The sequence below is a fragment of the Typopeltis vanoorti genome, chromosome 2 (assembly GCF_054136105.1).
Source record: "Typopeltis vanoorti isolate ZY-2024b chromosome 2, IOZ_Tvanoo_1.0, whole genome shotgun sequence".
NCBI classification, from domain to species: Eukaryota; Metazoa; Arthropoda; class Arachnida; order Uropygi; family Thelyphonidae; genus Typopeltis; species Typopeltis vanoorti.
In genome coordinates this window covers 141,720,627-141,734,414 of record NC_143550.1, presented here as the reverse complement: position 1 = coordinate 141,734,414, position 13,788 = coordinate 141,720,627, and the positions used below count along the sequence as shown (strand labels likewise).

Below are 13,788 nucleotides of genomic sequence, written 5' to 3'. Positions count from 1 at the left end.
CCCCCCCCCATCTTTTTATGCGATTCCCACCCACCGAATGTCATCGTAAACATATAATACATTGATACAATAGATGGGCTATGGATATTTTTCTATCTTTAGTATTTTCTTATATTTTTTGTTCACTTTTTATCAAACATGGGACTTTTTCACGCCACCTCAGGCCTGCAATGAGTGGGGTGGTGGTGATTTTGCACCCACCGGGCGACGAAAGTTCTCTCCGACCTAAATCACAATCATAAACATTCTTGCCCACGAACGGGATTTGAACCAGCAGTCTGTTGGTTGGAGAGAGGATAGGCTAACTTCTCAGCCAATCAGATCAGTAATAATTTTTATAATTCTGGGATTATTGTTTGAAATCGGCCTTCTCTCTCTCTCTCTATGTAAGAATTGAATCAGTTAGTTACTTCTCGATTTGCATTTTCATTTCATGAAACCAAAGTTGGCAATATCAATATAACCATCTGTTCTCTGTGAATATTTATTAGTCATATTTTAATCCTCAATTTGGTAGGCAAAAAATTTCAGTAAACTGATTTTTGTACAGATAGCCTTATAGTACTTTTTTAAAACGAATTCTGTCCAAGAATGATTGTAAATCCATTGTACATTTAGAAGCTTGAGTAACCCAATCAATCACCAAGCCTTATTCAAGATTACGCTTTCAAGCCAGTTCTGGCCTCCACTATTCTTTAGACTCGGCTAACGAGTCTAAAGAATCGTGGAGGACAGAAAAAGAGTGAAGGCCATGTAGAATACACTAAAATCCACTAAACTGAGCTCATATTGCCATCTTGTGAGAAGAAAATAAACGCCCTTGGGAGAGTTTTTGATACATACACATAATCATATAAACATTACTAAAATAAAGAACAAGCAGGAGCCATTACAATATAAATAAAACGGAAACTACGTGGAACGAGAGGAAATCAGAACAAATTGATAAATAAAATGTAAGCAATTTCTGTTTTGCAGATGATGTCTAACAGGCTCCAGCATTTAGACAAGCCAAAACAACTTAGATAATTCGTGTAAAAATAAGCGATATTTTGGTCACGTGTTGTGATTTCCCTCCTTTCTAAAGTGCATTTTGGAGCGGCCATCTTTAGCAATGTGCACACACGAGGGTGGTCTGAAAAGTTCCCCGCCTCGACCATAGATGGCAACACTATCGGTAAGATTTTTTTCTAAGTTGGTACAGCTGTCATAAGCATCCATGTGAAATTGCAAGTTATTCTATCAAATAGTTTCTTTTATACAGCTGTCTGAAGAAAATTTTGTTTTATACAGCTGTCTGAAGCAAAAGTATTGTCTACATCCATTGAAACGGATAAAATTGAGTATCGTGCGGTTATAAAATTCTTTGTAAAAGAAGGTTTAACGCCAAAAGAAATTCATTCGAAGTTCATAAAAGTTTATGAGCACTCTTCTTCTTCTTTTTCCACAATTAAGAAATAGGCTGCCGAGTTTAAACGTGACCGTACCAGCCTTGAAGATGATCCACGTGAAGGACGTCCAAAAAAGTGTTACAACACCAGAAATCATTGATCAAGTGCACGATATGGTATTGGATGACCGGCGAGTCAAAGTGCGTGAAATTGATGAGACTATAGGCATTTCAAAAGAACGTGTAGGATATATTTTGCATGAAGAATTGCAAATGAAAAAGCTTTGCACAAGATGGGTGCCTCGCTTGCTCACAGCAGATCAAAAACGCACTCGCATGAAAATCTCTGAGCAGTGCTTGGAACGTTTTAACAAGAATAAAACTGATTTTGTGTGTCGATTCATTACTATGGATGAGACTTGGATTTACCATTACACACCAGAATCCAAACAGCAGTCAAAACACTGGACAGAAGACGGTTGTTCAGAAGCTAAAGAAGACAAAGTCGGTTCCATTAGCAGGAAATGTCATGGAATCCGGATGTTTGGTATGTTTATTAATTATCTTGAAGAGAGTAAATCAATATCCGGTGAATATTGTTCCGATCTTTTAACCAGATTAGACGAAAAATTCGCGAGAAAAGACCCTGTTTGCAGAAGAAAAAAATCATCTTTCATCAGAACAATGCACCTGCCCACAAAGGTGTTTGGGCAATGGGAAAATTAAGGGATCTGCACTGTGAATTGTTGGAACATCCGCCCTATTCCCCAGATTTGGCTCCCTATCTCTTTCCAAAACTAAAACTCTTCCTCGCTTCAGCGTTTTTCTTCGAATCATGATTGTAGCTGTAGAGGGGTATTTTGTAGATCTTACTGAGAACCACTACAAGGACAGGAGAATGGCGCTGGAATAAATGTATTAGTCTTAAGGGAGATTATGTTGAAAAATAAAATAATTTTCAAATTATAAATTCGTTTTTTCATTGTTAGGCCGAGAACTTTTTAGACCACCCTCGTAGCTACATCAGGAAATGAAATTCAACAAAAGGTTTTTTTGTTTGGTTCGTATGAATTTGTATTTGAAGCATTGCTACTTTAGCCTCAGCGTTGCTTCTACTCAAATGAAGTTCTTCACATCGTGGGTTGCTTTCGGATGTTTGGAAGAAGTAAAAGGATCGCTATATATACGTTCATGGTGGAGCTGGCGCAATCTTTAATATCCAAGTTTCAAATTTCAGTTCCTGTTGCAAATGCTGTTATTGCTTAAAATGGTTTCATTGACTGATATTCAACATGATCTTCATGACTGGTGTAACTGTGTCCTCTCATTTATCTTTCTGAATATTTCTGAAATATTTTTAAATTTATCAGAATAGAAGGGACAGCTGAAAGTTTCTGGAGTTGCCACTAGAGATCAGCATATACAAGTGGCAATACAATGACATCACTACATACAGTATTGCAGTACTACATTATAGATCACAGCTTTATTATTATTATTATTATTATTATTATTATTATTAATGCAAAAGCAGTTTAGTCGCTTGGTTGTTTATTCTTTAGCGATTTTGGAACGAGTGATGAGAAAGACCAAAGAGCATCAGCTTTTGTTTCGAACTTAAAATTCCCGCCGAGCCTGATTCGCCGAGCAGTAATACAATTGATCGCTCGCCAACCAGCAAGCTGTGAATTTGATTCTCTACGGACTTGGATGGATGTTTGCAATTGCCTTTAGGCGGGAGATGAATCTCATTGCCCGGTGTGAGACCATGGTCCCACTTATTGGAGGCCTGAAGTGGCTTGGAAAATTCCATGTTTGGTCTCGAGAGCAGGGTTCCGGGACTACGTAAAAACCTACTTACTTGAAATAACATGCATTCGATACTATTAAATATATTAAAGGAATTATCGTTAAATGATATCCCATTTCTGGAGCGAACTTGTTCCTTTTCTTATCAATCTTCCCCTCTTCACAAAGCTCCAAGACATCCTTCCGTGTCACAACTGTCATCACCTTTTTTTAATTCTTGATTTTAAAAATATTACCGTATAAATACATGAAATGTTTACATTAAAATTCCGGGAAAATTCATTTCTACTTTTGAAACTTTCATAATTCTTTTGTAATGATGATTACAAAATATAGATTATAGAATATGTACACTCTAACATGTATACTAATATTTTGGATATTAGTATATATATATTACACCAAAATCTCTTTGGTGAAGATAGTAAAAATGCTAACATAAAATAAATATAGAGCCTGTGTAGCTCAGTGGATGTGGCGTTTGCCAACCACGGCGCTTAGCCGCACGAAGGAAGACTTGGTTTCGAGTCTAGTCGGCGACTAGAGGAAATTTTTCGAAGCCTTTTTACGACCGGTTCCCGAGTTAGTTGATCTCTGGCACGGGCAAGCAGGTTTTTCGTCCTGTAAACGCAAGAAAATCGACCGTAGAACCCACATTATTTCAGACATTAAATATATTGTGTTAGGGTTAGGGACCACGAGATGGCGGCACATTTGAGCCGTCTCTCTTCACTGAGTACCGCTTAATTAGTGATAGCCTTGGGCCATCTATCTCTGATTGGTACCAGTGGAGATTGAACTGCCCACTCAGTCTCCAAAAGTTAGATAGGGCTAAATGGCCTCGCCTACTCCCCGTATACGGGAATAAAAAGGCGTTAGCTGATTTTTGATTAAAATAAATATAGTGATATGCATTAAAACCATTCGATTATATAATTTTAAAGATAATTTATTGCATTAAATTTTTGAAAAAAAGTAAATTTAAAAGAACACCTTTTGATTATAACTTTATAATTATATGTATTTTTTTGTTGAATTTTTTTTATTTATTTTTTTAATAGCTGGACAGTACAGTAACGAGGGTACAAAGCGCCTGTGTCAAGTGTCTAACTTGTGCCCCCCCCCAACCCAAAAATGACAAAAAGCTTGAAAAATTTAAATGTAATAAGTTACATTTTGCTAAATGCAATATGTTAAATACTTACAATTAACCCCATCAAAATGAGTCGCAGAATTTGCGTGTCTAAAGCGGCGTATTGCCGAAATTTAAAAATACAATATAAAATAGCGGACTTTTATATCTAATTATTTATTTTTATTTGTTACGTTTTGCGCCCGTGGCTGGCGCCTCTTTCGCCACGCCCTCGTTACGGCACTGTAGCTGGATAGCGATGGTAACGGATGGTAATGCTGTAGCCAATGAAGCTTTAACTGAGGCTCGGCTATTGCCGTTACTCAGCCATGACCAGAGCTTATAGCTCAATAACACCCCGTCCACACATTTTCCTCAATCGAGGAAGGGATAAAGAGTTAAGGACTCAGTCCATCTTCCCCTCCCCCCCCAAAAAAAATGATAAAATAAAATAAAAATAGCTGGATGGCATCAAATTGCGTTTGATTATTCTGTTTCAGATCTTGATCCTGCTACAAGATGAGGCATGCAACTTGATTTCAGAAGTACGATTCTTGCACAATCAAATTCCTAGGAGTATGTTTGGAGAAATCGTTATAATCCTACCTAAAAAGTACTGTAAAGAAATATGCTAAGTAAATATAACCGAAATGTCCATCCCGCTGATTTCCAAGAACTAGTTCTTGAAAAAAAAAGGAGGAAAGAAATAAAGGTTAGATAGCCATTTGGCAACAAAACAAATCAGGTGATCACTGGACACCATTTTAAGCTTTCCCTACACTTCCCACGCATGCCAGTATATCACGAGAGTGCAAACACAGCAAACCATGTGTCATTCTTTGGTTGTTTTTGATATTCAATGTTTATATGGAAGTTACCAGGCCGTGTTCAGACAATTTAAAGAGTGTCTACAGTTCATTCATGCCGAAAATATTTTAATTCATACACAGGATAGCTGAGGGAAAGAAAAAAAAGCAGTTTCGTGTTTGAAGCCGCTCTTGCAGCTTTTCAATATTAAAATCTCAGCTTAAGTATATAGCGCGCAAATACACACACACACACACACACACACACACACACACACACACACACACACACACACACATGATATCTATTTAATTGTTCACTTGCTTTTTATGACGTACAACTGATGTGATGGCTCATTGCTCTAACGTAGGCATGCACAGACCATGGCCCTCTGTTGATTTGCTGGCTGCCCGCCTCACCGTGTATTATTTTAACTTTAATAAGTTACACGATATGTAATTTTTAAAAATGGTACATGCGCAAAGCAAAGGAGCTGTGACGTCAATTGCCTGTCTATTTGCGATAATCGGTTAGTAATAATGTTAACAAATTTTATAATTCGTCTACTTGTCATATGAATATTTTTTTTTCGTAGGTTGCTACAATTAATTATCACCCCTAGGAAACGATAAAAAATAAATTCTGGAATGGATAAAGCAGGGCCAAGTAGGAAACGCAAACTACAGGATGACAAACGGCAGTTTCAGGATAGCTGGACCGAAAAATATGGTTTTGTGCAGTCGTTTAATAATAAGGCGTACTTGATTTGCAAAAGTGCTGTAGCCATACCAAAAGAATACAATATAAGGAGACACTATGAAAGTCTGCATTCTACATTTTCAAATCTACCCGAAGAACTACGTAAACAAAAGATTTCATTTTTGAAAGGAGAATTGACAGGTCAGCAAGTGATGTTTACAAAACTTATTCAAGATTCGGAAATCGCAACAGAAATAAGTTTTGAAATATCTCACCTTATAGCAAAAAGGTGCCGACCATTTACAGACGGAGATTTCGTTAAAGATTGCCTTGAGGTAGCTGCTAAAAAATTTATCCTGAATCAGCCAAAAATGTTGACAAAATTCAGTTAAACAGGAAGATTGTGCAAAGAAGAATTATTGCAATGTCGGAAAATGTAAAGGACCAATTAACATCTTATTCAAAGAAATTTGCCTATTTTTCATTAGCTATTGATGAATCAACTGACATTACTTCCACAGCCTAGTTGTTAATATTTGCACATGGAATAACGCAAGAGTTTGAGGTAAGTGAGGAACTGATTGGAATGAGTTCATTGTCAGAACTCATTCCAAGGTAATGACATCTTCACTGGACTTTTGGAACAGTGTTCCAAAATTGATTTAGATCTGACAAAATTATCAGATATCACGACTGACGGAGTTCCTTTCATGATAGGAGCTAATTCTGGATTGGTAACATTATTGAAACAGCATTTGGGACGGCACGACGATGAGTTGATACAGTTCCACTGTATAATCCACCAGGAGAGCTTGTGCCCTAAGAAACTTGGATTTGAACATGTCATGAAAGTTGTGGTTTCAACGATTAATTTTATAAAATCCCGTGGCCTTAATCACCAACAATTTAAAAAGTTTCTTGAAGACATTGATGAAAGTGAATATGGTGACTTAACTTTTTACACAGAAGTGAGGTGGCTAAGTCGTGGACAAACATTGGAGCGGCTCCTAAATTTAATTGATGAAATTGAAATCTTCATGACTGAAAAAAACAAAAACGTCCCTGACATAAAAAAATCCGGATTGGTTATGTGACTTAGCCTTTCTGGTTGACATTACTAATTATTTAAATACGTTAAATACGCGACTTCAGGGCAAAGACCAATTGGTTACTCAACTTTACGGCTATATTTTGTCTTTTCAGTGCAAGTTAAATCTATTTCAAATCCAACTGAAGTCAGGGAATTACATCCATTTTCCTAATTATGAGAAAGTTTCTAAAAAGTTCAATGTCAACTTCAAAATTGTGTATGTTGAAAAGATTGATAACTTGATATCAGCCTTCAAGGATCGGTTTTCTGATTTTAAAAAAGGGAAACCGTTGCTAGATTTATTTAGCAATCCTTTTGCCATTCTTCCCGAAAATGCATCCGAATCAGCACAGCTTGAACTCATCGACATTCAAAACGATGAGAGCCTGCGAAATAAATTTAACGAAGGCAATTTATTAACCTTCTATCGTTGTGTCGATAAAAACAATTATAAATGGTTGCTAGATAATGCATTAAAATGTGCAAGCCTCTTTGGTCAACATATATTTGTGAACAAACTTTTTCAGTCATGAATATTAACAAATCGAAAAATAGGAACCGCTTGAGTGATGAAAATTTAGAATCAATTTTGGGGTTGGCTACTACAAAACTCGAACCAAATATCAAAACAATTGTCAAATCAATGCAATGTCACGTATCAAATTAAATTCACGTACTTTTTATTACCTTTTTTTGTAACAATTATGATAGGTATAAATAAAATAAACAATATATGGTAGATAACGTTCAAGTTTTTTTTTTTGGCGGTCCTCCCATAAGTAACAGTGGAACTATGCTGCCCTCAGCCTTAACAAGTTTGTGCATCCCTGCCCTAACGAAACCATGGATTATGCGCACCTAAAACACTGACTACTTAGATGTAGTTATCTACAGTACGGCAGTGCAATTTTCATGGCCAGTGCTTCGATTAAGAATTAAGCTAATTATAACTGTACGATGAAAAAATGTCGATGAATGTACTAGACTCAATCTCAAGGTTCATGAATGTGCTGTTTAAAGTAACTGTACTATAAGTATCTCGTTCGACAGGAACTTTATATTTTTATTATTAAATTAATAAATTGAAAGTGAAAGCGTAATTAGTGCATTTTAATGTGAGTTTTTATTTATTTATTTACATGAGCTTATAATGTTATTACTTGTAATATTTATTATTTTGTTTGTATACAACCTTGTAAGCAACGAAGTTATCTATTTTGTGTTCGCATTTTTATTTATTATTGGTTACTATTTGGAAAATATTTCGGTTATTATTTCTGCTGCTGGTATTTCATGTATCATAGTTTTCTAAAAGATGTGGGTTTCCAACATTTATTAGGGGGGGGGGTTTAACATAAAAAACATTATTAGATTTTACTGTGTTATCTTCTCTCTCTCTCTCTCTCTCTGTGTGTGTGTGGGGGGGGAGGTCAAATGATTTCCCTTTGCTTCTTTCTCGAGTCATTTTAGCGCTTTACACTTTTTTTTTAATCGAGAAACTGAAGTTGTAATTTTATAGCTATTTTCTCTTTCATAAACACACACACACACACACACACACCCTCGACACCAAAAGACTAAATAGGAGTTCTCTTTCTCAGTTAGATTGTATTATATAATCAATTGATTACTGTAAAATCAGTCTACATTGTCATTCATTATCAAATACTGAACACATGTTTCATGGAATCGGGTTCTGTAGAACTTGTGCCGCTTACAGGAATGGTCTTTCCGATTTAAACTGGAAAGACTTTCTTTCATCTTATGAAGTGGTCTTATGAAATGGAAGAAAGCGAGGCTATTTTACAAATCCTAGTTTAAACTGGAGAGACTGTTCCTGGAATGGGCACTATGATAACTGTAACAGAACGGGCGGTATGATTTTAAATCGATTTGACGCACTGCCCAATCTACTCATCAGCATTAACAACAGTAATCACCACAAAGAAGGCTACTGTTGTCCTACATGCACGTGATTGCCTTTGTTATCCATTTCATTTTAGTTTGTGTCTTCACTGAGTGTGTAGTGGTAAATTGCCTCTGATAATACCAGTTTTAAGCTAGCGAAACTTCAGCTCTAAATAATTAATTTTAGCTGGTCAATTATTTATTTATTTGCATTCTAGTGTCTACGTAGTTTCTCTTCCATAAACTTCGATATGAATAAATAAAATCTGATTTTAATGACTAAGATATTTTAAAATAAATATTCTATTTATTTGGATATTTGGAATACCGCAATAGATTCGTTTTGGCAAATAGATTTGAGAACTGTTTTTTGTTTGTTTGTTTGGTTGGTTTTTTCCGAATTTGTTAACCTTTGGAATGATTCTCAAAATATTTACACTAAGAAGAGACTTCAGATTTCTTAAAATAACACAGGATAGTCCATTGGAGAAATAGACATTATTAGTTAGGTGTGCCTAAGAAAGTTTAGATATCTTTTTTTTTTTTTAAATATTAACCCCTCACATGACATCGAACAAAGTCCAATGTATTAGTGAAGTTGGACAAAGTTTAAGGAAAAAGAGGAACCTTGTCGTTCATGAACAGCTGACAGCTGAGGGTTGTATTTTTATTTGTTATTTTATTTTATTTATTATTTATTTATTTTTGGAAAGATAGAATGATGACGTCTGTTCCGTAGAACAGAAGTAGCTGGAATGAAAGAGATGGGAGAATTGGCTTGGTAGATTTGTAGCTGGATAGAAATAGATGTTTATCAACTGTTAAGGAAGTGGAGAAACTGATGGTGACTAATTCAACAGAACAATTTCCATCGATGAACAGCAAAGAGATCTAAATTGAAGGTAATGGTTATGTAAGATCGGGAAATGACTAGATACTACAAAGTTTTACAAATGAATAATGTGAGTCATTTATGTAGAGAATGAAGAGAGTGAGAAGCAAGAATACAAAGCCATAATCCTTGTTATGGATCGCTGTAATGCGTTGTATCGTTCTTTTCTCGTTTAGTGCTGGTAATGTTATTTACTTCTCCACCTTTTCGAGTGGTTTTCAACTGAAAATGAGTTAACTAGTCTTATTGAGGATTCCCGAATAAAAAAAACACTCAGATTATTTTTCATCTCTCAGAACAGGAAACTTCCCAGAAGAAAGAATATACGCAATCAACAGACAGAATCTCGTGCCATCATGGCATTGGTTGCTTTCACAATATGGAAATACAACAAAAAATATTTCGTCCTATACATACTACAAACGCGCGCTAAAAAAAAGATTCGTAAATTTAGTTCAAATAGAAGTTAATTAATTCATTAAAATAAATAATTACTTGGTTATTTATTTATTTTAATTCATTTGTTTGATTATTTGAATTAGTTTACTTAATTTACAGTTTAAATGAAAAAATAAATCTTCTTCTAAGAGCTTGTTATATCCATGTTTTGATTGTATGTCTCCTCATTGATCACCATCTTTCTCTGCTGAATGCTTCCCGATGTGACATTCTCCAACCATCACCACTAGTTCATCTTTCGTCTTCTCCATGGTCATCAAGGCGTTTTGCAACTGGATGACTGTCTTTGTCCATTGCTCACCTACCATTCGTGTGATATTTTTTACCATTGTCATTTAATTTAAATTTTTTTCCCCATATATTCATTCTTTATTTTGCCTTATAGTTACGATTTACATGATTCTCTCTTAATTTTACACTTGGCTTTTCTCATTTTGTGCAGTATATGTTTTTGACTTCTTATCCACATGTCATTAACGGAGTGACATGCTTGTTAAAAAATTCAGCCCTAAATTTCATGTAATAATCTCGTGCTTCTGTTAGTATTTTAATGGTTGCTTATATACCTGTTATAGTAGGCTGATAGCCTGTAATTTTCAATCTTTTTTTTTTCTCTTGTTAACCATATTCAATAAAAGTATTGTTCCAGTTGTTATAACTTTTTAGGCATTATTAATAGACTTCTTAGTTCATATAATAACAATTCTCCACCTGCTTTCATAATTTCTATTGTAATTCCATTTTCTCGTGCATTTCTTTTTCAACACCTCGTGTATCTATTTTATTCACGAATAGAAGTAAAATTACTTCTACTTTCATATCTAAAATAATCAAACAAAATAAAACTATCAAAGCTGAAGTAAAAAAAAAATGGCTAAACTGGGCATCTCACTTAAGAAATTTATTACCCGTCTATATTTATTTGGCTAGATGGGTTAAGCAAGAATGCTTTTCATAATCCCCGTTATCTGTAGAAGAAAAGTTTATGGATATGGCATTATCGAGTTATAAGCTCTGATCGTGGCAGGAGAGTAACGGCAATAGCCGAGCCTCAGTTAAAACTTCATTGGCTACAGCACTGCCATCCATCACGCTCCCTGAGTACTCATTTTAGTCGCCTCGTACGACATGGACTGGAGCAATTCTTATCCTGGCAACCACACGGGGATATTACCCATCTACGGAATTTTAGATGAGTAATATGGTGTAACTTAAAAGGACTGAGTCCTTAAAAGGATTGACCAGATGGGCGAAGCAAGAATGCTTTTCATATTCCCCGTTATCTGAAGAGGCCAGTGAAGGATAGGGTGTTATTAAGCTATATAAAACTCTGATCATGGCAGGAGGGTAACAGCAATAGCCAAGCCTCAGTTGGAACTTCATTGGCTACGGCATTGTCATCCATTACCCTCCCAGGATACCTATTTTAGTCGCCTCATACGACATGCATGAGCTACATTGGGGCAATTCTTATCCCGGTCACCACACCTATACAAAATATATATTCGTACAGTTAAATATAAAATTAGGTGTCTAAATAAATATTGAATATGTATCTACTCAATATTAAATAAGACAAACTGAATTAAATATTTACAATATATATATATATATATATATATATATATATATATTCTTTTTTCTTAAGTTTTTTGACTCTTTCATTATAATAAGATTGAAGTCATATAACTGTAATTATCGTTGTCAAATAAACAAAATAAGTAAATTAAAATGAATATTATGAACTCATGATGCACATTGGATTTTAAATGTGCTGCATATTTTTAATTTGATATTATGAATTTATTATTTATTATATGAACTTTATGGATTGTTTATTTTAATATTAAAAACATTTAATATGAATTTATGTACGAATATTATGAATTTTAATATTATTAGGAAATATATTTTAATGTTAAGAATATTAAAATAAGTAAATAAATATATGTATTATGAATATTTTGAATTTATAGGTAAGTAAATAAATAATATATTTAATTAAAAATATCATTTCGTTGCACAAAGCTCTGTCTTGTTAACAACTCACTTCACAGCTATTTTTCAGTTATTTACCAACACATAAAGAATGGATTGCTGTACAAAAATGTTTATAAAACTCCACCCAGTCATTCTACAACACCATAAAACACTTACTGAAACAGTTAACATTCTTTGACATATTTTGTTCTGCCTCATTTTTTTTCTTTTTTTTCTCAGTATGACTTGCATGTATGACGTTGTGTTTTGCGTTGAAATATTGTACTTGGCATAAAGAGACACCCCGAGACAAATACCAGAGATAAAGTCATCTGGAAACATGTTCGAAGTAAGAAAAGGTCAAATAACGGACCCCGGAGGGTGTGGGAGGGAGCACAAATTTGTAGAAACCATACACTGCCACAGTATTTAAATTGGGTGAAGGCCGATCTCCTGCTGTGGCAGTGTATGGTTTCTACAATACACGGAAATGAGCAACTTTCAAAAGACCTTCGATTTCCGGACGGGGTATCACCAGGTAAGTTGTCATTTCCGCTAAGAGGTCACTGTCCACATGTTGACCTGAATGTCGATAATCGATACAGTTTATCGACTTTTAGCTACGAAAGGTGGAAAACTGGTTCGATTAAAAAAAAAAACTAGATTTTTTATGTGTTACAAAGGGAGCTTTTTGCCCGCTATTATCCTTGGGTGTAGGGTATATAATACGCTCGCACTCTTGAGGGTGTATCAGTTCCTTCTCCTCAGCGAACCGATTCGTATCCCAACCATGATCGCTAAGCTTGTTGTCCTGTTTGCTGTGGCAGCTGCCGCAGTCGCCCATCTCGGTGGAGTCAGCCAGTCCTCTAGGAAGCAAGACGACCACGGAAACTACGCCTTCGCCTATCAGATCAAGGATGGTCACGGAGCAACCAACGGACGTGCAGAAAGCGGCAATGCTCACGGTGTTGTCGGATCTTACAACCTTGGCGACATCGACGGTCGGGCTCGTCGTGTTGACTACGTGGCCGATAAAGCAGGTTTCCGTGCAGTGGTCAAGACCAACGAACCCGGTACCGCCCACAGTCTTCCAGCAGCAGCCGCTATCAACTCTCCTTACCATGGAAACTTCGCAGGAGGTTATTCCGTAAAGCTTGTGCATGCTGTTCCAGTTGCAGTTGGCTACGGAGTTGGTGCTGGCTACGGGGGTGGACATGGAGGAGCCGGTTACGGTGGTGGATATGGAGGAGCTGGCTACGGGGGTGGACATGGAGGAGCCGGTTACGGTGGAGCTGGTTATGGTGGTGGATATGGAGCAGGCTATGGTCACTATTAAACAAGAACTCTTATGCGACAGCCTCGAGACTGAATACTCACTCTGATTGTTCCTATTGCTGAATGCCTTCCCCTAAGTTCTTGCGAAAGGAAGAATGTTATGGAATGTTGTGGAATGGTAACACTGCTGCTCGCAGTGTTACCATTCCACTTGCCTATATGTAAATAATAGTCTTTCTGTAGAATATTATACAACAAATAAACTGTTTCATGGAAATGATGCGTACGTATTTATGAGTAAATCAGTTTGTGTTGTTTCGTTTAAATTAAGAAAGGATGACTGATCG

At 35.9% G+C, this 13,788-nt stretch overlaps 1 protein-coding gene across 1 annotated transcript; it reads left to right on the top strand.

The window, feature by feature from the left end:
* Positions 1 to 12,956: 12,956 nt before the first annotated feature.
* LOC150109479 (cuticle protein 14-like) lies at positions 12,957 to 13,502 on the top strand. The gene has a single exon (XM_090408539.1). The coding sequence runs from the start codon at positions 12,957 to 12,959 to the stop codon at positions 13,500 to 13,502; it is 546 nt and encodes a 181-aa protein (XP_090264665.1).
* Positions 13,503 to 13,788: the final 286 nt, after the last annotated feature.

What these genes read in the sequence shown, in the direction of transcription:
- LOC150109479 (XM_090408539.1), top strand. Translation starts at nt 12,957, where the DNA reads ATGATCGCTAAGCTTGTTGTCCTGTTTGCTGTGGCAGCTGCCGCAGTC.